This window comes from Otolemur garnettii, unplaced genomic scaffold, assembly GCF_000181295.1.
Source record: "Otolemur garnettii isolate 467f Iridium unplaced genomic scaffold, OtoGar3 scaffold00013, whole genome shotgun sequence".
Classification (NCBI taxonomy): Eukaryota; Metazoa; Chordata; class Mammalia; order Primates; family Galagidae; genus Otolemur; species Otolemur garnettii.
The window spans coordinates 7,592,826-7,617,780 of NW_003852408.1; the positions used below are offsets into that span (position 1 = coordinate 7,592,826).

A 24,955-nucleotide genomic window follows, 5' to 3' on the forward strand; every position below is an offset into this window, starting at 1 on the left:
AGGCAGCGGCTGATGCAATAAGCATTTGATAAATGAATAAATCACTTTTTGCTTAATAAATAACACTGATGCTATCCAAATAATGGCTACGCAATTAATAACTCCTTAATAAATTGCAGAAGTGAATCTAAAGAACATGTGTATAGATTTCAGGTCTTTATGCTGTGGCATTTCTGTTTTTGAAAAAGCTTCCTGTTATTCATGTTCTAAGACACTGATGGGGAAAACTAATAAGGTCCTGAATATTGGAAAACAGTTTCTGTAAAAGGATTATTTTCAGGAAAATCTAGGATGGCAACCAAACCTTTAATTACAGTATTCTATACATATTCTAAGGCAAGGAAAATCGAAGGAGAGACTGTAGAAGGGAGAGAGAGAAAGGGAGAAAGGCAACAAATAACTGAACAGATCTAAAGAAAGCAGAGGCTTGCAGGAGTCAGAATAACCCAGAGTTTATCAGTTTACGCTGACACATTTTCCTGGCAAACGCTGCTGACTGTGGGAAAAGTCACATGACTGGGAATGTGCGTGTGTTTCTGCTTAAGAGCTTGTGAAGCTCTTTGGCTCCAGACTAGCACCTGCACCATGTGATGGTGGGCTTGCCATTGTAAGTATATAGTGTACAACTGTTTTGTTTTTTTTTTTCTGATATGCTGCTATATCATAGTTACACCAGAATTTCAATTAATACTAAAAGAAAATCACTGCAAGAGAAGCCTTGGTTAAATAGTAAGCACTTCTTATGCATGGTCTCACCCTACATTCTGTAAACAACCAATTACCCTTCTGTGCTACAACCATTTACCATTTTTCCTCAAATAATTTCAGTATACAATTAAAAATTATATTAAGCTCAGTTTCATTGTTTCCTCTTTTGCTATGTTGAGATTTATATTGTAGTCAGGGTTTTAACTACCAGGGTATTATTTATTTCAATGGAAAATTATTTTTCTTTGTTCTTCAAAATATGGACATGTAATATATCACAGACATTACAAAAAAAAATTCCATGTGTGCTTAAGTTTGTGAAAATCTGAAGACAGTATTATGGATTTGACCTAAAAGCTGCCTCAAGAAATTAGTTCATGGGTTTGGAACCTTCTGAGTGTTCAGAAGGTTCTGGCTCCCCACCATCTCACTATGTGAAATGCTAATTTAGTATTTGGACCAGGAATTTGGAACCCTGCTACAGTTGCCCTTAAGATCTGCGTGACTTAGTTCAAGTAGAAAAAACTGATCAGCAAGCCAGACTTGTCCCTAAGCACCACCTCCCGGGTAATGCATTGTCTCTCACTATCTCTTGTTCTCTTTTCTTTTTCAGAAATATTCACTGGAGTCAAATACACTTGAGTTCTACTCCAACTCTGCCACTAGCCATGTGATCTTAGAAAATTCATTTAAATCTCTTAAGAGTCAGCTTAAAAGGTAACAAATGACAGAATCTAGCTCTTGGAGATATCTGGATTAAATGGATATAACATGTCATGGATTTATAGGATGTGGTATATAATAAGCATTAAATCAATGCCAGCTGCCATGTGGTCTCTTTATTATTACTTACAGCTTCCCTCTTACATTATGCAAATTCTTAAAACCTAGCTGTCCTAGAACTTCGAAAATTCCTCCAATATACTTTTGAAGATTTATTATGCATCTGGATCAATAATTCAATGAGAGAGCTCAACAGCAAGTACAACTCAAAAGCCCAAAAGAGTCACGTTTTGGGGGAAGAAGAACACAGTAAAGAATCCCTTCCAAATAATTGGTCTGACTGGTGACAAGTAGGTCAAGAAAACCAATGGCTAGACTAGTAGGTGTCTGAAAGCTATGGCCTATAAGGCAAATCAGGCCTGTCACCTGTTTTTGTCAATAAAGTTTTATTGGAACACTGCCATGCTCATCCAAGTATCTTTGAGGGTGATTTTATGCTACACCAACAGAGCTAAGTCGTTGCAGCAGGAACTTGAAGATACACAAAGCCTAAAACAATCTCTATCTGAAAATGTTTGCTGACCCCCCAGACTAGAGCGTATTTGAGTAGGAAAAGAAACACTGGGAGAGGAACTTCTTCAAGAGAAGAACTGCCAAATGATGTTCTGAACCCAAGTTTCAAGTCATCTTTCCAGGTTTCCCTTGAGTCCCAAGCTGAGAAGTTACTCCCAATCTAGCAGTGATGAGAGGGGAACAATCAACAATGGGACAAAAAAATGAAGATTTTAAATTATACCTGACTGTAAAATTCACTTATGCTTCATTACCTAAGGAAGAAGAGTGCTATCTGGTTGTGTCAGCAAGGAGGAAAGAGGAAAAGTCAACCTCCTCCATCCCCATCAGAATCCAGAAAGGTTACCTTGTTATCAACAACAAATGCTTAACCAAGGAGGGGAGCAGAGAGAGGAAAGCCTGTGGTGGCTGGTGTGAGGACCAGTGAGAACGGAGTGGGGAGAAGAAGAGTCATTGGGTTGGATTTTCTGAGTGAAATGCTCCCAAGACTGTTCTCTGAGACACTCCAGCAAAGATCTGAATCACTTTACAGATGTTCCAGGTCATTAGACTTTAATTGGTTGAAATGCGGTTCTGCGCCAGGGTCTGGCCATTAGTTGATTCTGTTTTAATTTTACGTGTGGAGAGGAAATCATTACAGAAGATGCATTCTAACTTAAAATAGAATTAGGTGAAGAGTGCTACAAAAACAAATAAAAGATAACAAGTAATAATGGCGGTGAACACCAAAGAAGGTTTCAGAGAGGTACTACTTGGACAGGGTCCTGTTTTAAATGCCCATTAACCCAGGAATGGATTAACAAATTGTAGAATATTTATACCATGGAATACCATTCAGCCATAAAGAGGAAGGTGACGTCACAGCTTTTGTATTAACCCAGATGGAGTTAAACTCATTCTTCTCAATAAAGCATCACCAGAATAGAAAAGCAAATATCCAATGTACTCAACGTACCCAATGCTAATATGAAGCCAGTAGATGATCTGATTCCTGTCCACATAGGAGACAAACTCATTTCAATTCAAGTTGGGGGGAGGGGTGCAAAAGTGGGGGGAATTGAAGTGCTCTCACTGAGTGGGCACATTGTAAGGGGGTGTGGCAGGCTGTTTGGGTGTAGGACATAACTACAATAGGTACTATACCTAATAAATTCAAATATTGTGCCCTGGTTGTTTATATCCTCACATTAACCTGAGAAAGAGAGAGAGAGAGCGCGAGGAAGAGGGAGGGAGGGAGGGAGGGAGGGAGGGAGGAGAGAGAAAGAAAGGCCAACTTAGCAGTTACTGTGAGTCCTGTTTTAAGCCTTTTATGTGTTTGATGTCATTTATTTCTTATAGTATCCTAACCAGTTGGTATGACTATTATCATCATTACTTTATCTTGAAAAAACTTCATCCCAGAGAATATGATTTGACAATAATCACACACAGAAAACAGAAAAAAAAAATTAGGGAAAAATTTGGCTTGAAAAGAATTCTGACTAGGTAGATGGCATGGCTGCACATACCACAGGTTGAGAGGAAAATGCTAAATATGTAGATTTCTGTACTTCAAAAAAAAAAAAAAAGAAATTAAGAGGTAAGCATGGCATGTAACTAATTTCTCAGAGGACATTATGCTTTCTTTGCTTTCTATTTTTAAGAATTTATTTCTGACAAACTGCCTCTTTTTCCTTGGATGTTTCCCATTGTAAGGCATTTAAACTTGAGGATTCATTGCAATGTTCTCTCTCTCTTTAATTCATAAACACACACACAGACTCACAATAATTCCACTTTCTCATGATCCAATCATTAAACTGAAAATAAGACATTTACATAACATATATATTAAATTGGTACACTTCTACTATTTTCTAAATAAGATTTTCCTTTGAAATTATCATTATTAAAATGTCTGCTAGGCCAGGCATGATGGCTTATGCCTATAATCCTAGCCCTCTAGAAGGTCAAAGAGGATGGATTTTTCCAGCACAGGAGTTTGAAAACAGCCTGAGGAAAGGCAAGACCCCCTCTGTACTAAAAGTAGAAACACTATGTCCAGGGTAATAGCACACATCTGTAGTCCCAAGTACTCCAGAGGCTGAGGCAATAGGATTGCTTAAGCTCAAGAGTTTGAGGTTGCTGTGAGTTATGATGCCACGGCACTCTACCCAAGGCAAAAGACTGAGACTCTGTCTAAAATAAAATAAAATAAAATAAAACGTCTGCTAAAAATCTATTATAATAAAACTATTAGTTGTATAAAATTCTGAGTTGAATGTAAAAACACTTTTAATATTCTCTACACAACAGGTAATTTTCATCCTTCTATATGGTGCAAAATGTGTATTTCTGAATGTATTATATGGACCACTTAGAAAATTCTACTTCCAAACAGAAACTTGACAGTGAAAGCCCTTTTTAATTTTCCCCTTCACATTAAGTTTCCTGTTCCAAGTGTGTGTCAAGAATTTAATTGCAGCACAAAATTAGCCAGTTATAATATACTGTACTGGTGCCCTTGCCTTCTAAAGCAGAATGCACTAAATAATTTGCTTAATGGCCTCTAACATGAGACCTCAATTTAATAACCAAAGTGCTCTTACTTGTTGGATAAATTCCTGGTGAGAAATGCTCTGTGAATAATCCATCAAACATCAGTGAATCAAACACACACACACACACACACACACAGAGTCTCTTTCTCTCTCTTTAACTCCCAGGACTAAAATAACAATGAAAATTTTGATACACCAAGTTGACTAGTTTGAAACAAACCAGGCTGACAGGTGCCTGTATCTTGAGCTGCCCGATTCCTTATCTCGTAGCTATGGTAGAGACACGCCTCATTGCCTCAGCGGTGGGAGAGGACATGGCCACTCTGTAGACACTAATTTGCTAAACCTCTTACATGTATCTGTCTACTTTCTATGAAAACTGTCTGATTAAATGATTTCTACAGTTGAGGTTGCCAAAAGTTTGACTTCTAGAAAAGCAATGATTAAATGCCAGTTTAGACATGCTACTTTTAGTAGGATGGAAATAGACTCAATTTTTTTTTTTAACTTCGTGAAACTGCAAAGATTTCTTGAATGATTTCTCCCAACAAATATTAGGAAAATGCGTTAAGTTCAGAGACTAGAGAAGAAGGGAACTGAGTCTGGCTTGTTAGGGATGGGGTTAAACATTGCTGACCTCCATTCTTCATTTTTACTTTTCTCTTTACTATATATATATCAAATTTTCCCAATTCATGCTTTGGTTTTGGGGAGCTAAGTCAGTAATAGTAGCAGAAGGTAACAGGATAAAGATGACTGAAGTAAATGAAAAAGAGGAAATTATAATCTGAGGGGATTCTAAAGCATTCAAGTTGATTTAATTGTAGTTTAGACAAATATAAGTAAGTTCATTGGCTGACAATGCATTAATTAATTTACAGTGCATATATTTAAATGTAAGGACTTGGCAAAATAATAATAGGGCACACAACTCTGGAACTCCTGGTCTCAGAAGTCAATGGTGAAAAATTTAAAAAACATCTATGCTAATTTATAATCTACATAAATGGTGGATTCTTCTTATGGTACAAAAGTGGTATGCTGTATTATCTATGTGGTTGTATGCTTTGCCCAGAAATGATAATTAGAGCCTGAATTATACAAATTCAAGCTGGAGATCATTTAGAGGAGGTGTGCAAATGACCTGGTGGATTAATTTGAAGTTTTTACATCTGAAAAGAAAAATAATTTGATTGAAATGTTAATTTTAATTAATCCATTGTCCTGCTATCATTTTTAATGCAAAATAACATTATTCTTAGTTCATTGTTTTTCCCATCTCTCTTAATGAATTTGAAAGAGGTGAGGGAGACTCTCTTTTTCTCCAAAGTTCAGACATAAATACAATGCACAGCAAAATAAAATGTTGATTTTGAGATATTCAGGCCCAATTTCAAACACCTAATAATTACATGCATCAAGTATCTTAGTGACTGTTTTATTCACATCAGGAATAAATTGCATCCCAATCTTCACCTGAGAAAAATTTTTTATAAGAAGATCATACATTTCCATCCTCAGTAATAGCTCTGTGGTTCATGTAGTGAAAGTATGAGGTTTTTATTAACTAAATCGACGGCTCACAAGGTCAGAATTAGTGAATGCATCTATTCCATACTGTTTCCTGCCTGCCAGCATCATGTTGTTTCTTATCAGCAACTAATGAGAGCTGCTGGTTGGCGCACAGAGGTAGTTTTGCTGCGCTCTATCAGGTTGATCATTATAAGCCTTTCATTAAAAAACCGTTTCATCTGCGTGACTGAAGTCACGTAACATGTATACATTATTAAAGCACATCATTAAAAAATAAAAACGCGTACACTTGTCTAAGGGAAGAGCAGGCGGCGGACCGAGGGATTTGATGACTCTTGCGTGTGTTCACTGGGGTCACTTCATTTTGCTCCCAGGTTATCATTCCTACAATTGTTCACACACACCGTCCAGTCTGAGCTGAACTCCTCATTCAACTCTGGGGTGACAGAGGTCATTCTGTTTTCATGTTAACTAAATCACAGACTGTCTCAAAACCAAGATGGCCAATTGTGTTGAATTAAAGATAGAAGTCCTTTGCTGAAGGCAGCTTATACAGGGGGCCGTGTTGACACCTTTAAGCCGACTTCTTTTCAGAATTCTAAGTCACATTGAAATGGAACGAGTTGGATAGATAGGGTCACTGCATTAATGACAAATCCACAGGCCCCATTCCTCCCTAAAACCCAATACCATCCTAATCTTTCATTCCTCTACTTTAATGCAATCATCTAACCACACAGGCTTAGTGTTTTCACCTCATTTCAAAATGCTCGCTTACATCCACCCTATCTCCTGGGAGACGTCTAATCTTGTAAGAAGGGCTAGAATACTTCAACTATCGGCTCAGAAGCAGGTGCTTTATTTTCCGGTCGTGTGTGAAACCGACTTCTTTAGAAAAATCTTGGGGTGCAACTGCAACCAGAATCTCACAAAGGAGCATCACATTGTGCCTTTAAAAAAATTACCAGTTTCTGACCATAACAGCTTCTGATAGCCAGCCTTTGGGAAAGATAATACTCATGGTGCCCACCAGTAAATGGAATTGTTTGTTCCTTGTCAGAAACCAGGCTAAGATGCGGTAATTAAAAAATATTCCTGGAAATATTTAGTTTGATGGTTTCCTCTTCCCCTTGATACTCTTTGTCTCAGGCCTACGATTCTCCCCTTGATGGATAGCTCTACACAAGAGTACTGTTCTCATCCATCTTTGCAAGTTCTCTATTGACTCTGTTTTTCCTATTTTCTTTTTAGCTGGCCCTTTTGTCCTGGTGTGTAGTTGGTTTATTCCCTGCTAGTTTTTCTTTCTTTCTTTCTTTTTTTTTTTTTCATAACAGATTGGTACACAGCATCCTTGTCCATTGCTTATCTCCCCAGGTAACAGTCCACTTTTTTTTGGCAGTTGGTGGTGGTCTTCATTCAGAAAGACATCATTCTTCTCCCTTCCCTGTTCAGTCCAGTTTAACCCTCTGCAAACTTTCATCATGAATCAGGAGACATTTCAGCACGACATGTATTATCGGTATTGTGATTTGAGTGACAGCCAACGGACGCTTAGAGAACAATTTATCTACCTGAATTGGACTAGACATCACTAATGCACGTGGGAGATTGATTGTATAGCGTTAGTGGATGTATTCTTTATTAATGAGATTCAGTATGATTTGCTAAAAAGCCTTTTACTGGACCGTCATTTTCTCTCCTTGCCCCCCCACCTCTCTTTATCCATTTAATCTTTGACCGTGTACAATGTTGTGAGAGTGTGTTTCTTCCTTCTACCTTTATTGGAAATACCCAGACTTTAAAAATAATAATCGGTAAACTGAACAGAAAATAAAAAACACAATTTAAAAAATTGAAATCGAAATGTACTACAAAAGGCAGAAACCCAGAAAAGGAATTGATATCCTAAAAAGTGATTTAAAAGAAATAAAAGTAAAATTACATAGAAAAGAAGAAAAAGAAATAAATCGAGACTAATATTTGACATTTGAAAGAATGAATTTCTGGAGATAAATGCATTTGTGTATGTGTGTATGTGTCCTAATGGGTTATAAGGCACCATTGGCATTCTTTCTAAAGGAAGAAATTTTTATCTCTCTATTTTTATTATCTACTGAGAGTTGGGAGTTGCTGAGGCTGGGTGTCCTCAAACAGGGCCCCATAAAAATTTAGGAGAAAATTATAAACTACATATCCCACTAGGCAAGACAGAATAACTAACTTATATTAATTATGCAGGGTTTTTTTCCTACAATACTTTAAAGGCAACATAAGGATGAACTATTTTGGATTCTGGTTTGACTCTGAACAAATATTCCCTACTGTATAATTTCAAACCTGGTATGGGAGGAGTATAAAAAAGGAAGTTGCCCTCTTTCTTCTGAAAGAAGAGTCCCCATGTTCTGACTGCCATAGATGCTCCCCCACTATCTTTCTTTTACATTTCTCCATTTCTGTTTAGTTTTCAAAAACCCCTAAATGTCATCTCTCCCCTAAAAAAATAGCATACCAGCCCCTGAAAGAATATTGTTGTTTTAAAAATGACCTAGAAAACAATTTGCTTGACGAGTGATATTCAATCCTGTTTCATCCCTTAATTCCCAAACAGATACTATTTCAATTGTATATTACAACAGGCATCCTAACAGCTTTTACAATCATATGTGGTGATTTGCCAAGCATCCAAGGAAATTAAAATCCCTCTCGAAAAATTCCTAAAGGCTTAAGTTTCTCCACACAATTCAGGTTCAACTTTGTAAAAGACCTGGGATGTCTGAGTTATAATTGCTGTATCTAATTTATGTGAAAAAAGAAAAAAACCTCTTTTCCATGCAAAGGGAAGCCTGTGCAGGCTACCCTGGCCAGGTCTCCCCAGCATCCTGTGCAGGCTACCCTGACCAGCTCTCCCCAGCATCTTCAAACCAATACAAAACTGAAACCTTTTAGTAACATTTACACTGTGATGTTGAAAACACATTGCTTTAGGAAAGAAATTGAACTACAAAGCATTTTTAGAAATCATTTTAGATGTTAGCTCTTGTAGATATAAGCTAGTCATTTTACCTTCCTGATTCTTTATTTCTGTCTTCAGCTTTAGCCTAAATGCATAGCAATTTCACCAAAAGGATACATTTCTATTAAAATAGTAAGAATATAGCAGCTCATGTGCCAAGAGGGAAAATTTTTAGGGTAATTTTCTGGAAATCTCTGGCAGTTCATTAGTGGATTACATGTAAAATATCACGTGCTATGCCAGGTTATTTACTATTCCCTGGGAGAAGCCATCTTAGTGCACCAAATGGGTTCAATACAATCTGATTTGACAAATGTTTAATAACCTACTATGCACAAGAGACAGTTTCTCTGCTCTTGGAAGCCAGTTTAATAATTAAGACTAAAACTACCAATTATTGCATTCTTTGGGATCTATTCATATGCCAAAATTCTGCTCATGTAATTTTAGCTATTTTAGGAGAAAGAACAAAAATATGTGTACATTGATAAGATAAAACAAAATGATAAAATAAAAAAAATTCACAGTAGGAGGCTGGGTACCTGTGTCATTTACAAATGCTCAAAGCAAACCACCCTTTCTTTCTCTGTGTTGATTTCTACCCAAAATGGAAGTAGAACCTTTTTGGACGTGGTACCAGGTGTCATATTAATGCAGAGATGTTGTATCTAGGCAGAAGGATTTTCCCACCACCTATGCTCCACTTCACCAACAGTCTTGCTCTAAAGCCCATTCTTACAAGGGAGTAATAATCTACAGATTTATTGACATGCCCAGGAACATAAAAAGGGTCCAATGGGCATCCGTCAACAAACTAAATTACCTATGTCTCCATCATTACAGAAATGCCTTAAGTGAACATTAAGACGCTGATAATAATTGAATCTGCCCAATATCAGAGCATTTTCCCTCTCTGAAAATGTCAAGAGTCCTTCTGTAGGGCCACACCTCCCTTTTATTTTGCTTCTTGGATTGCAGGATTTAGGACTTTCATCTGTGCCCTGCACTGGAAAGCAGCTGAGTGTGGGGATCATACAGCTGCTAGAAGCAAGATCGCTGACTCCACTCACTGCACAAAGCCAGAGGCCTCCGGGCAATTGTCCATTTGCTCTGGTTAATCTAGATGCTTGCCCTCCATTTGCTACTCAGTGGGTATAACGTTTCAATTATGCAAGCTGAATAAATTCTGGAGATCTTCTGTGCAGCACTGTGCCTACTGTGCATGCAAACATTTAAGACGGTCGATCTCACGTGCATTGTTGTTATCATAATAAAAAATTCCTTCTTCAAATTTACATCTATGTAACACTTTCAGAGTTGTAGACAAACATTTCAAATTTCTACAGAATTTTTCAACTTTTTACCTATAAATGATCAGATCTGTAACATGAAATTCTAACAAATCATGGGAAGACTAATAGACATTTAAAGCATAATATGTCCCAAAACTTTATCACCAAACCTACTTCTTCTGTGATCTTCTTCTTCCCAGTTAATGGAAATGTCATCCTTTTATCTTGCTCTGACACCCAGCATCGAATCTATTGCCAAATTCTGTCAACTCTACCTTCAAAATGTGTCTCAGATTCTAGCACATCTCACCTCCTCCAGTGCGGCTGCTCTTGTTCTAGACTCTGTCTTTCCTTCTCTCAGTTGTTTTTGCAGCCTGCCAACTGGTATCCCTGCCTCCATCTTTGCTGCATCCTAATTTCACCATGAGTTAAAGTCAAGATCCTGACAATAACCTGTACATCCTAACGAGACTGGGCACATTGCCTCTGACCTGATCTTCTAATCACCTCCACCTCGTGTTCTGCTCTGCCCAAGCCACGCTGAGGACAGTATGGTTACTCTAACGTGCCAGGGATGCTCTCCCCACAACCTCCTCTCTTGGTGAGCCCTCTGCCTGGAAATATGTTACCCCAGAGATATGCAGGGCTCCTTCTCTCCTGGACTTGTGTTGTTATTCCAATGTGACATCCTCAGGGAGCCTTTCCCTGAGCAACCTACTTTAAGCTCCACTCCCACATGCCCAGCCCCCATTTCCCTGGCTTTCACAGAACTCATCACATTTGAACTTGCTCTATATTTACTTGGTTTACTTGTTTCCTTTTTGTCTGCCTCTGCCCTCCCCTGCCCCACCAGATAGCAAATCCCACGAGGGTCACCATTTTTGACTATCTTGTTCACGGCATCCTCCCACCTAGAGCAATGCCTGACATAGAATAGATGTCCCAGAAGTGTTACTGAAAAACTTCACAGGGTCATGAAATGGCTATGCAACGCAGATAAACATCCACCTGGTCGAAGACGGAGAAGTCTCCTTGGTAAGGCGCTTCCTCATTCACTGCTGAACCACTTCATTTCTTATACGAACATGAGGATATGCTGAGTGATAGACTTAGCCTCAAACCAGACACTGAAATGCAATTTGCTAATTAAAATAATAGATTTTAAATATTGGCCTTTTTGTTTTTTTAAATGTCCTAACTGCACATCGTATTGAAAGTGCTTTTCTTTCCAAAAAAAAAAAAAAATTGATTTTTTTCTTCTCTGCTTCCTAGCAAGTTAATTATATTCATATTCCAGTGTGAACATGGCTATTTTGTTGTGTGTTTCTCAATATAAGCATTGTTGGGAATAAATTTTAATTCGAGGTATGTGTTTCAAGCAGAGATTCATTTTAGGGGATGTTGATTTTCCTTCTATCATTCATAATTAAAATTAATATCAAGGCAACCCATAAATTTATGACGAAGACATTTTCTTTAGGCTACTTCCCAGTAAGAAGAGTTAGAGCAATTTTATTAGCATGGTCGGGCTCTTCCCAGCAGTTTCATTTGTTACATTAGACACGTTCTCTGGAAAATACTGCATTTTCAGTAGTTTAAAAAAAAAAGTCCCCTGACTCATATCCTTGCTCCTTATTAATTCCTTTTTCTTACTTCTTTTTTGGAACATTTTGCCAAGGCTAGCTTTAGTTCAAGATTGAGAGTATCCTCCAATCACTTGAAGAGCATATGAAATGGCCTGAGACAAAAACTACTACCAGGAAATCTATAAAACCACTTCTACACACTTAAAATTACTTTTAAAAGAAAGATTACCTTCAATTTTCCAATGAGTTTCCTTTTGATCATTCAATGTGCCATAGGGTTGGATGTCTGGAAGGTTCCCTGTTCGCTGCGATGTCCTCTGTGTTAGAGCAGCTTAATTCCTACGCTGACCGACGAGCCCACATGGGGCTCTGCTCTGAATAGCCCCTCCTCTTGACAACATCTGTCTATCTATTTCAGATATAGAACAGACACTGAGCTTCTTAAAATGTAATCTCGGTATTATAATTCAAGGCAAAACAACCAAAAAGATGAATAGCTTTTGGAAAGGTATGTGAGAAGAGGCTGGGAAGGCTTCCCCTCACTAGAGCCATTTCTATTCTGTCTAATGTTTCCAGGCAGGTGACTGGATGAAAATCCTAGGACTGTCTCCATAACAAGCATAAATTCAAAGTAAATTGTAAATGTATGAATTCTGTAGTGGATATTGATTCTCTCAGGACAGTTGGTGACCCTTAATGAAAATAGCAGGCCTGCATGACAGACAGCATTTTGTCTTGTGTAAGGGGCATCTTTAGATATACGTCCTTCAATGTGAACTTTCCTCACCAGCACTGGAACAAATACATACAACACCCTTCGTGAGTTAATTTAGTTAGAATCAGCCTTGTCGATTAGGTTTCTGCCTCAACGAAGAATGTCTCTTGTCTAATTCTATGGTCCTAGGAATAAAAATTCTCCCCATGCATTTGGTATTATAACCGAAACTACTCCCATGTTTTTGAATATCTTGTTTAGCTTTGAAAAAAAGAAAATCTAGAAGCACGATTTTAACATAAAAGCAAGCAAAGCAGCTTGGGGTCCTCTGAAATGATTAATAGAAAAGCGATTCAAATTAATCACAAACGCAAGAGGAAGCCAAAATTAGAGAGGGTTATTAAGATACTGTCTGCTGTTTAATCTCTCCCCTTATCAACACATTAACCTTGTTTTCTCTGCCTGAGCACTAAGTCCACAGCAAAATTAGGTCAGAAATTCACAACAGATCAGATCAGCTGATTCATTCCAGCAAGATCCTGACACGCTGCAGATTTGAGTTTAATTCTAAATGGGAGGATAGCTGAGGGCTTTGGGGTTTTTGTTTTTTCTCCTGCATTGCTCTTAGCATAGGCTCTAGAGCCAGCTGGGTAGTATCTGTGTGCTACCTGTGGAGTATTTCTAAATACTCTAAGGTGAACTATTGAGTATTTCTTCAAGTTGACATTGAACCATCATTTATTTAACTGTCTTCACTGCACCTGTGCAATGGGGCATCAACACACTTTTTGACATACAAATAGGGTATTTCATTTTGCTGCATGAATCCCATTAAAACAAATCTAATGACATTAGCTATTTGTGACAAAAATGACTATTCACACTGCAGAAAGAGGATATATCATTCACTAAAATGCACATCAATAAATGCCATTTCCATAAAGTCTGTCACAAATCATGAGCATGATTCCAGAAGCTCTAACTATCTAAAGAGGATTTATGTTAACAGTTAACATTTCTGTTAACTGTTAATAAGAGCTCTTTGTGGAATTATGTCTTTGAGTAAAGCAATCATTTAACATATTAACCAATTCAAAACTTTGGTACCATAACCATTAGCTTTTTCGGTAGCAATGTGTGTTAGTAAAGAAAAAACAAGTTTTTCCCCCTCCCCCTTGGTCCCAAATGTGGACTTTAGTGATTCTTGATTCCTTGAGTAACACAAACACTGAAACCCTCCAGTATAAATAGCTTTCATATATACATTCTAATATAAAAATCGCATGCACTTTTTTTTTTAAAGGAGCTGTAAGTAATCTAATTTGATTTCTGACTGTCACTTTTAAGGAGGAAATATAACCTCATATAGATCTCTTGAGGGCATCCACCGGGAACAGAGAGGTTTCTAATCAGCCTAAGTAGTCCTTTGTGTCAGAACCACTTTGCCTTAGTCAAGAGCTGTCTTCCAGACTCACAATGTTTGGGGGAATTTCACTAAGGCAGCATTTGTCTCATTACCAGAAAGAAAATTCTAAATGCTTCCTATGGTTGAAATCAAGCTCAGAAAAATATGTACGGGGAGCTAGTTTACTTGTGTCTAATTTAAAGGATGTTTCCTATGTTATTTGAAAAATACTAATAACAAACTGAGACAGCACAAAGATTACTTCCAGAATTCAGAAATCAACACCCCTGTGAAGGGAACCTTTATGCTCTTGGTATATCAGATAATCTTTTGCTCACTCGTCCTCACATCAGTGTTGTGTGATGGCCTAAACTCATCCTGCAAACACTGAGCCTTCAGGCAGTCCCTGTGTTCACAGGCACACACAGCTTCTGCCTTATGGGTTGGTGGTGGCCAGACTCTCTCCCCACTGGCCACTTACCTTCTTATTGGCTAGTCCCGGGGTCGTGACACTGGTTCATTTCTCTGGCCATCCTGTCTGCTTTTGTCTTTACACTCACACAGCTAACTCAGAGACTTGGCAGCCCATCTCAGGTGGACTCACTTGTTCAAAGACACAGGTTTTGCAAGTCTTCTTATAGACTTTTTAATAAAAAGTAAATCTCATTTAACAGTGCCTGCACAAAACTATTAAGATTTAAAACAGCAGAAAAGATGGGAGCTGCTGAAAGAATTTCTCCTTGTTCATTAAGTTGTTCCCTGTAAGTCTTTCTTTCTCACCAAATGTTACTTGAAGCTGTTAAGAAAAACACAGCATAACTTTTTATTTATTTAGTATTTTTCAGCCAGCCAGTCTTTTAAGCAAAATCCCATTTGAGAAATGGAAGTGAAGGTACGAGAAATTTAACAGAAACAAGGAACTGGGCTCAGAAAGCCTAAGTGACTTAGAACACCAAGAAAGTGACGAGGATATTCTTTGCCTAAGAGCTCAGTGTTTTAAGCTTCCCAGCTTCAGAACAAAAGGCATTTCAGCACATATGTGATCCAGAAGGTCAATCACATGAAATCCTATTTCCATTTTTTAAGCAATCCTTGGCAGTCTGCACATTTCTGAAATTGCAACTGGCATATTTCACAGAGAATTATCATCAGTGCCTTTTCAAGGTCAAACATGCCTCCTCTTTAGATTTTTAGGACTTACATGCTATATATTAAATCATAGTATACTTTTAGGAAGGCTTTGAACAGACATGTTAAATAATTTTAATTAATTAGACGATGTTTATTAATGCCATATCGAGTTCGTTTCTCTACTTGATGAACACTGCATGTTAAAGATATTACAATATGTGTTAACTTCAGATGTGGCATTGGTATTCTGCAGCTGCCACCGTTTCTGCAACCTCACTTGCTGGTGTGACTAGAATCTTGCAATGGACTTTCTCAAACATTTTAAAAATACCTTTCTTATTATGAAAGTAGCAGCAACTCAAAAGTGTACTTTGAGAGGGAGAATGAAAGATTATTATTCTTTTTAAGTGGTGAGAACTCCAAGATTATTGTCATTCTATGAACAAAATGAAATGGATTTGGACATTACATCAAAAAACCAGACTGGATCACCCACTGAGATCCCACAGCCAATCCCACAGCTCCTCCTCCTGTCCCACCTCCACCAACTCCGCTTCATTCACTTTTCTCTCTTCACCCACCTCCCCCCAAATATCCAGCAGTCATCTCTGTCCTCAGGCTGTACACAGGTCCTGCTTTTGGAAATAGAAGACACCTGAGACTTCTCAACAATTCGGGAGGCTTTGTTAGTAATTTGCTTCTCCCAAATATATTTACACTTTAAATTAGAATTCCAGAGAAATGTTTTGGAGAGGAAGAGTAGGAAAGAATGAGACTTACAAAGAGCAAGACACATACTACATCTTTCAAATCCTAGCTTGGTAACAACTGCGGGAACAGTAATAAAATGATGTTTGGGACATGGTTGACCTCACCCTGATGGGCGACGTACCCCACAACTGACTACTGGGTACGTGCACCTGGTCATTTTTACTGTTGCCTTCGGGGTTTCGACCTGTGATTATCCACTGATGGAAGTCATTCTTCTGCGCCCCGTCCAGCCCTGCAGGCAGGGACGGACTTCTGTCCTGGTTTCCCTCCCAGCAGGCTGTTTTCCAACTACTGATCCTCCCTTACACCCCAGGCTCCAGCTCTTCACTCCAGTCTGTAGTTTTAACTGCACTGAAGCTTTTGGAGAAGCAGGAAGAAGGCAGTTGAGCAATGCTGAACAATAATTCTGCTCTTTTGTTTCTTATTCTACTATTGATTTTTTTCCTCAGTTCTGTTTTTTTCAAAACTTTTACCTATTGTGTGGCTTCTGATTTCAACTTATGCCAGTGGCCTTAGAGAAGCAGGCGTGGGCCCATCTGTGTCTGTGTCTGGCTCTGGGTCCTCATCCATTCATCATCCCCCCTTGTCCGTGTGGCATCCTTACAAGGGATGAGTGGTCTGTGCTCCATGGGCTGTCCTATCCACTTAAGGACATTCTCACAGTCATCTTTTCCCTGCCCCAAGTCACCGTACTTCCCTTTCCACAGTGATCACTCACGTCAGTATTCCAAATATGCTAATTTTCTCTCACAGGAACAACAATATTTAGCTACAGATCCCACTGGCCCCTCCAAATACTCTCCATATTTTTGAATTTTTTTTAAACCACGAAAGTCCTCAGAATAGCTCTCTGCATCCTGGCTTTACTTCCTTTTCCTCCATTCTCTCATAAACATAAGTGCATTGGGTTTGTCTTCTGCCCTTCAGTGAAACTGTTTTCATTAACACCGTCAATGTCAAGAAAAGGGAACAGTCAATTCTCCAGCTTCAGTGCATTTGATCTACCAGCAAAAACTCTCTCTCTTCTCTGGTCATTTGGCAATTTTTCAAGCCATCATTCTTCTGTGTGATTCTTCTTCTTTCTCACTAGCTGGATTCTTTTACTGGTCTTAGCATGTGGACACTTAGATGCCTCAGGAAACATTTCTGGATTATTTGCTCATCCCTATCTAAACTTAAGTCCTAGTTATCTTCATCGAGGCCCCAAACTGTGACAGCTATAGAATACAATGATTATATTTATTTCTCTTACTTTGTATTTACTATAAATCCCAGATCCTCTATCCAACTGCCTCTCCAGCATGTCCTCTGAGAGATTTAAAAAGTTTCACAAACTTGTCTTACCAAAGCTGAGCTCCTGTTCCCCCACCAATTACCCCAAACTGGCTCTTCTTTTAGTCTTCATCATCTCATTAAATAGAGGAATCATTTTTCTAGTTCTGAGACACAGTAAAAGAGGAAGCAACAATATAGGCCCAATTTGAGAGCCACCTCACATTCTCTTTCATATGCATTAATTTCTCAGTAATCAGGAAATTCTGATTATTTTACATCACGTTTACTGCTGCCAGCCTAGTTCAAACCAACATTATCTCTCACCAATTAGAACATAACAGGAAGAGTACCACACTCTTATTCTTTGCTCTAATCTCAAGCAGGGTGAGAATAACGTCTTATCTGCTGCTGGGGGGTGGGGAGACATGGAGGTATATGTCTCTATAACATTTGATGTTTTTTTCAATTCTCTGTGTGATCTAAACTATCTTTACTTGTTTGCTTTGTAACATAACTATGGAAAATACTGCTTTACTAATCTAATAGGAATCAATTCAAAGTTCACGTAAGTGGGTTTTTTTGGCCCTCACATAGGTCATGACAAAGTTTTGCTGTGTCCCAGGCTGACCTAAATTCTTCCTCTTACACCCTTTGGACTTCAGAATTCCATGGTTATTCAGCCGTGAACACTTGGCAGTGAACTACCTAAACATTAGCCATTTTATCCTCTGAATATCCATGGATCTACTAGTCTAGATCTATAAGTCTACTAAAAGTGGTCAATGGTATTGTTACAAGCACACTTTGGGTGTTTAGTTAAATGTAACAGCATGATTCAGGAAATAATTTTATTTGTATGCTTATTAAAAATAATTAATTATTGAATTTTAATGACAAAGTTGGGAAACTTTAGATTTTAGAGCCGAAGGTACTTTGAAAATCAATTGTAGGCCATCCTCTATTTTAAATTTTAGAAACCTCAGACTCATAAAACTAAAGGGCTCACACACATATAGAAGCATATCGGAAAAACTTTACAGAAAAAAAGTTCTAAGAAAGGACAATTAGGTGCTACAGAAAAGAATCTTGGATACCATTCAAAACTCGTTAGAATTTTAAAAAGTAACAAAGTCCCTAATAATAAATTAATTGACTCTAAACATATGCATATGTTTATATGCAGTTGTGAAAATGTTTATCAGTTACACAAAGTGACACCATTTTTATATCTGGTAAGAGGATACATTTCCATTTTAATGGTACAAAAAACAACAACAGAAAAAGAGTACACTCTTTCAAAACAATCTTCTACAATATTTTCTTCTATTTCTTTCTTTCTTTCTTTTTATTTTTTGCCTCCAAATCTCTCTCTCTGTCTGTCTTTCTCTCTTTCTCCCTCATAAATTACTTTTATTGAATTATTGGAGTAGTCTGAACTTACATACATTTTTTGCATGTAAGAGTAGTTCATCATAAAATAATATTTTCTTGTCCTTAATATCATAATGTTCACAAAGAGTAAGTAAAAGTTTTAAACCAGATGAGATGGAAAATCAACCAGTGAACTGTCCAAATATCTGAACAATTATTATTCATTTATCCAGCTAATTGATATAAATTGATTTCCTATATTCTGGAATTTTGCACTTAGTAAATGAAGTCTATTGAAGAAACAAGACTCATCAAATACAACTTCATCAACACACACACATATAGACCCAAAACACAAACATTCCTTCCAAAAATCAAAGGATGTGTATTCTTCTTTTGGTGTCAGTGCCCTACAAAATTTAAACTCCATTCAGAAGGCTGCCTTCTGGGGCTCATAAGTTTGTAGCTGGTAGGTTTTGCATCATAAAAGTAATTTAATTTGAACCAACTTTGAGCACTTGGTACTGAACAAGAAATTGAAAAGACATAAAATTCTGCACAGAGAGCACACACCGAGAATTCCACCTGCCTTCAGAGGATCACCTGAGTCTAACTATTAGTGAATCTTGGTCATAATCTAGGAAGAAAATGAATTCGATGTTATGGTAACAACTATAAACAAGAGCCTTGATGGGTGGGGATTTTCATCACACTCTGGCTATCAGTGTTTGTGTGTTCCCTGTGCTTTCACCAAAAGGTTATTGGGCATGAGCTTTTATTTAAAAGAAATTGAATTCTTTATGCATCCCATCTGTACCTCCCCATGCACAACACACAAGTAAATAACTTTTGTTAACTAAGCTGAGGATTTCGTTATTGTTGAGGCGTCCCTGTCCCATCCTATGGCCAAGTCCAGCTAACATGGGCAAGCCGCTTCTCCAGCAGGTACCACCACCACAACTTGAGCAACACGCACAGATTTCCTCATGTGCACAAAACCCAGAAAACTTTCTTAAAAGGTATATTTACCGCTTTATGGCTTCTTCTTGTCTTCGGCGTTTTTCATTCTTTTCCTTCAAATAGGCCAGGTTCGTTTCATTTCTCAGGCGATCATTCTCTCGAGCAATGTCTGAGGCGTTCTGAATCACCAAGCCATCATATGCTTTCATCCCCATATCCTCCACATACTGCAGAAATGTGTCCAAAGGGTCTTCCTCAGGATTAGAACTCATCATCTTGGAGGATTTCGTATAACAGAGAACACTTCCTGCAGAGTGAAAATGCATCATACTTTCATCAAGAGGACAGATAAAAGCAAGGTGCTCTGAGTACCCCTTATATCAGCTTGAAGTTTCCTTTATTTCTCATTGCTGTCCGGACTTGTTAGTTCAATTTCAAATAAAATGATATAATAATTTGGAATGAACTTTTGTAATTTGTGTTCTTTCCTTAAATTTATAAATTAAAATTTATGAATCTGAACTATTTATGCAAATATATCAGTGATAAAAGAAAGATAAATTTTAATATAATTTTTTCTAGGGAATAATCCCTTTTTGACCCCCTGGTATTTTCCATAATGATTCTCTAGAAGGTTTCATAGTGTAACTCAGGTATCACAGACCACTACAACCACATTAATCCTGACCTGTCTAGTAATCCAAGCAATTGATAACTATTATACCATTGCTACATGAAGTTTTAAATACCTGAGCCACAGAAGGGATTACTGATAAACCAAAATCAAATCAAAATAAAACAAAACAAAGAGCATAGGACTTTCACTGGTACATTTGACACTCACTTATAAAAATGATGGTACTAATTTTTACCTGTGACTGATGTGAAGAAAGTGAGGACTGTAAATAAATTTTCTCTATTCCATAGAGTTGAACAATAGTAGGTGTATGATACTGTTAACTAATATTATAATAATAAAAGTATGGAAGGAAGTCTGGCAGCAATAACCACATTAAATGGATATATGTGGATGAATGGATGGATGCAGGGATGGTGGGTGGGTGACTAGGTGAATGGATGGGTGGGTGGGTGGATGAGTGGATGAATAGGTGGAAGGGTGGGTGGGTGGGTGAGTGGATGGATGGATGGATGGATGGGTGGATGGATGTAACGTTTACCATGATTGCACATTCAGTGTGGTATAAGCAACTGGTATAATTGGCTCAGTTCAAAAAATCAAAAGAAAAGTCAACTGACAAAAGAAAAAAAATTGGCTATTTAAGGTTATAAATTACCTATTGTATCTTTCTTTTACTTTCTTCCAAAAGCTTAGAAAGATATTTTGAAAATAGTGAGTCCCAGACTTTAATTTTTTCAATTACAAATAATTTTCCTTCTGATTTTTTTTTTACAAGTGTAGTCATGTTTCGTAACCTGGAACGTAGCTACGGAAATTTAACAATTTAACATCTTATGAAAGCTTATTAGCATTTTGGTTGCCAGTCAATCTATATTTTAAGGCTGTGCTAAATTTAAAGATTTTATCCCCAAATCTAAGAAATTGTTGAAAAGGGAGGCTAGATGAAGTTGTTTGTTTACTAATGATTTTTTTTGTTAAAATTTATCATGCTTTGTTTGGTTTTATGCCCTAATGAGTTAACAAATCAAATGGTCTTTTAATTCCAACTATCTAATGAGATTGAATTGTATTTTTAACATTAGTCTATCTGCTTATGTGGTGGACATACAGAAAAATAGGTAGTTACTGCTACGAAGTGCAATTTGGGTGGAAATATAAGAAAATGATTTGCAGGGAGCTAAAGCATTACCTTTATTGGGTATTCATTTCTACCAAGTACTTTAGTAATAGGTGTTCTGGGCAAAGAAAGATAAGCATAACTTTATGGCAATTAATTCTACCTAGTTAAGGAAGCCAAGTTATTACTTCAAGGATTCTAGAGATAATGCCTCAGCTGAAGGATCATCACTCCCTCTCTGCCCTCTAGCAAAATTCTATATTTCCCAATTGTATAAGGTATTGTTATCCAAAGGTTTTTTCTCCTGTTAAGTTTTCCTACAACTAAAATGACACCAGTGAATCTTACATAGTTTAAATATTAACAAGGTTGTGCATCCCTGAAAGTTAATTACCTTCCTAAGTGGTCTTTCAGATTGACTGGAGTTCAAGTTATTTTTGTTCTAAAAAAATTAAATAGTAATAATACAAAATTGTTAAAGTATGAAAAGTTATGTCTTTTGAAAATGGAAATACAATGTTTTGAAATGAAAACTAATCATATCATCTACCAACACTTGGCAACAATTCAAATTAAAGGAATGTTTCCTCACATGCTCATGCTACTTAATTCTAGAGAAGTTCTTATGATCTATGATCATTCATTTCTTTGAGGATTTATTGAGCACCTGTTATGAACAGGCATGAATGAAGATGGAACTGTGTCCTCTAGATGCCCACACTGCAGTGTCAGAGCACAGTGAATATGTCATCACTATACTTGGCACTGATCCAAGTGGGCTTCTCTAGTTGGTCCTGCATGCTTTCTTTTCCCTATTTTTAAGGGTGAACAAGAAACTCTTTTCAACAATTATATGTAGTCTACAAATAGGGACATGGATTCTGTCAATGCCTAAACATTATTATTTTTTTTTCACTTTCCCACATGCAAAAAGTAGTCTGTGACGTAAGGGTGGCAATCAGTCCTGAAGAACGGAGATGAGAAGACCAGCACTACAGCCTAAAAACCCCTAAGCAGATGCTCCTAGGTCTAGGACTTTCTGCAAACTCATTCATCTCTTTGCACTTGTTTCCACATTGTTTAAAAATGGTGGCTGGAATAGACTTATGTTGTGAGAATTCTGTTAGAAAATACTTGTGTTTAATAAATGTGACCATAGTTATTAGTCACTAACACTGCCATTAGATGCTTTCCTTAATGCTTAACTGCTGCCCAGGTTATGTTTAGCAATAGCATAACTCTTGATAAACAAAATTGCACTTTATAGCATAAGTGGGTGGAATATTTAGGGCAGCTCCACTTGCCTAATCACATATGCAAATGGAGGCCAAGCTAGAGTTAATGCATTTGCCCATCAGCTAACTACATGGGAACAGCACATATATCCCTTGTCCCCTGGTGTTTGTTTCTAGAAAGTCAGGACACTGAGACACATGCTCTACAAAGCTCATCCCACCTTTCAGACTCTCAGACTCCACCCTTCCAAGCCGAAGGGTGTTTCTCCTGCACCTAACTGAACAATGAAGGAATAGATTCATGGCCTCACTAAAGAAAAGCAAACCCTGTGTTAGTGTCCATCTCATTACAACTGAGACCATATCCAGGCAGAGAACTCACAAACCAGTTCTACCATAAATCTGTCTGTCCTTCAGAAATTTATATCTATGGCTAAGAAAGATGTTGAGTAATATCATATTCTATACCACCAAAAAAACCTGGCTGTATTTTGGCTTCTGTGTATTAAACCATTTTATTTCTTGATACAACAATTTTGTATATAAGCATTTTATAGAGACTTGTCTTGAGCATCAAATTCCTTAATCAGCATCTTTGAATACACTTTTTGTTAAGAGGCAAACAAGCCCCTCTCCTCTAAGCAGCATCTTCAGATATATCTCAGTAAGTTAGGGAGTCTGGGTTACTAGACCTCTAACTAGTGTGTGGGATATTTGTGGCAACAGAGTGGATGATAATTGAAGGGGAACTACTGCTTTTCTACAGATTGTCCTTTTAATTGAACAGGCATATACCTATGGCCCTTTTTGCTCAAAACAAATTAGACATTGCAGTCCTTTCCCTGCCCCTGAGAGCACTGGTTGAAAACGGGCATTGGTGTTTTCTTTGGAATGCACAGTATTAATCCAAATGGTGCAAGACTTGTGTGTGTGTGTGTTGGAACATGTGGTCAACATTTAAAACTTGATCCAGGAATTCTCCTCAGAAAGCACCTTTAATAACAGAGATCTGAATCCCCATACAAGCCAGAGACACCTTCATATCTTCACTTCATGACTTTTCTCCATTGCTGTATTCTATATTCATGAAAGACCTATTTTGCCTAATTCTTAGGTTACTTTATCTAGAATGACAACCAGTCTAATCAAAACTATTTCAATACGACTGGATGGTTAATTGTTCAGCTTTATTGCATTCCTTCACTTTATTACTTACATCCTGTTAGCCACACCCTTCACCAAGATCACTTGTACAGTATCATGACACTTGCTAAAATTTGAAATTTCACTCAACCCAGCTTACATGCAACAATCTAGACTGGTGCAATTCTTACCATATTTCAAACACTAAGCATTTAACTTTTTATTGAGTTCATCATTTTGTTCTTTTCTTTTGTGCAAAGCCATCACTGTGCCTTACCAAGGCTGAACCTAGAGCTGACAATTACATTGCTTTACAGTTCTTTCCACTAAAATAAAACTCTCTCAAACAAAGGTACAGAGGCATAAACTCTGGGATGTCCAAATCAAATTTACACAAAACATAAAAAAAAAACAAAAACCACTAACTTCCTTTTTCCTTTTTTTGTAGCGATTGCTTCTATCCACGGAATCCAGGAGGCTAAGACACTAGGTGATCCTTAGTATCAAAGCAAAAAAAAAAAAAAAAATTGGGGACAATTTTGGAAAAATACGTGTATGCAAAAGAATTAAAGATAATACAGTTGGGTGTGCTGTTCCCTTTGTCAATTAAGGCACCCATTATATACGATCTCAGTTTAGCGGAAGATATTTAATGTGGTACCGTATAATGCCAAGATTGAGTTCCCCAGAGGAATTTTAATTCATTTCAGGTTGTTGTTGAACAAAAGATGTACAAAGAGTCACATAAATATCAGGCAAGCAAGCTTCCGTCTCATACTTATTTAAACATTTCTCTTCCCTTTGCTTAAAATTCAGAACAATTCCTCCCTAAGTACAATTTCATGCATTGCGATATCAACCTGTTTAGCTCCACAAGGACTGGCCCAGGTGGGTGTGTCCACTAACTTGTCCAGCAGAGCCTCCCAACGGATCCTTCACCTCCAGTTACAAAAGCACAGTCTGACACTAATATCAGAGTAAGTTAGTTCACCAGCCCTCATCGGCACTGGTCTTTGTTTCTTTTCTTAAAGTATTTACTTAAAATTTCTGAAACAGAGTTGTTTCCCAGCTGAAACTTTGATTCTAAAATATATAAAGTTGTGATAACTCCGTTAATATGGGTGTTTGCCACATATACTGAGTGGTAAAAGCAGGAAAAAGCTCTGATGTGAGAGAGAATTGTTCCCTATTACCCGAAGCTCCATGGGAAGCTTCCTTAATTTT

The 24,955-nt window shown here is 37.5% G+C and overlaps 1 protein-coding gene across 1 annotated transcript in view; it reads right to left on the minus strand.

The window, feature by feature from the left end:
• NYAP2 (neuronal tyrosine-phosphorylated phosphoinositide-3-kinase adaptor 2) overlaps positions 1-19,922 on the minus strand; it is a 251,110-nt gene extending 231,188 nt beyond the window's left edge. Inside the window, 2 exon segments of the mRNA XM_012802112.2 lie at positions 8,970-8,991; positions 19,666-19,922. Coding sequence (XP_012657566.2) covers positions 8,970-8,991; positions 19,666-19,922 — 279 coding nt within the window.
• Between the last annotated feature and the right edge of the window lie 5,033 nt (positions 19,923-24,955).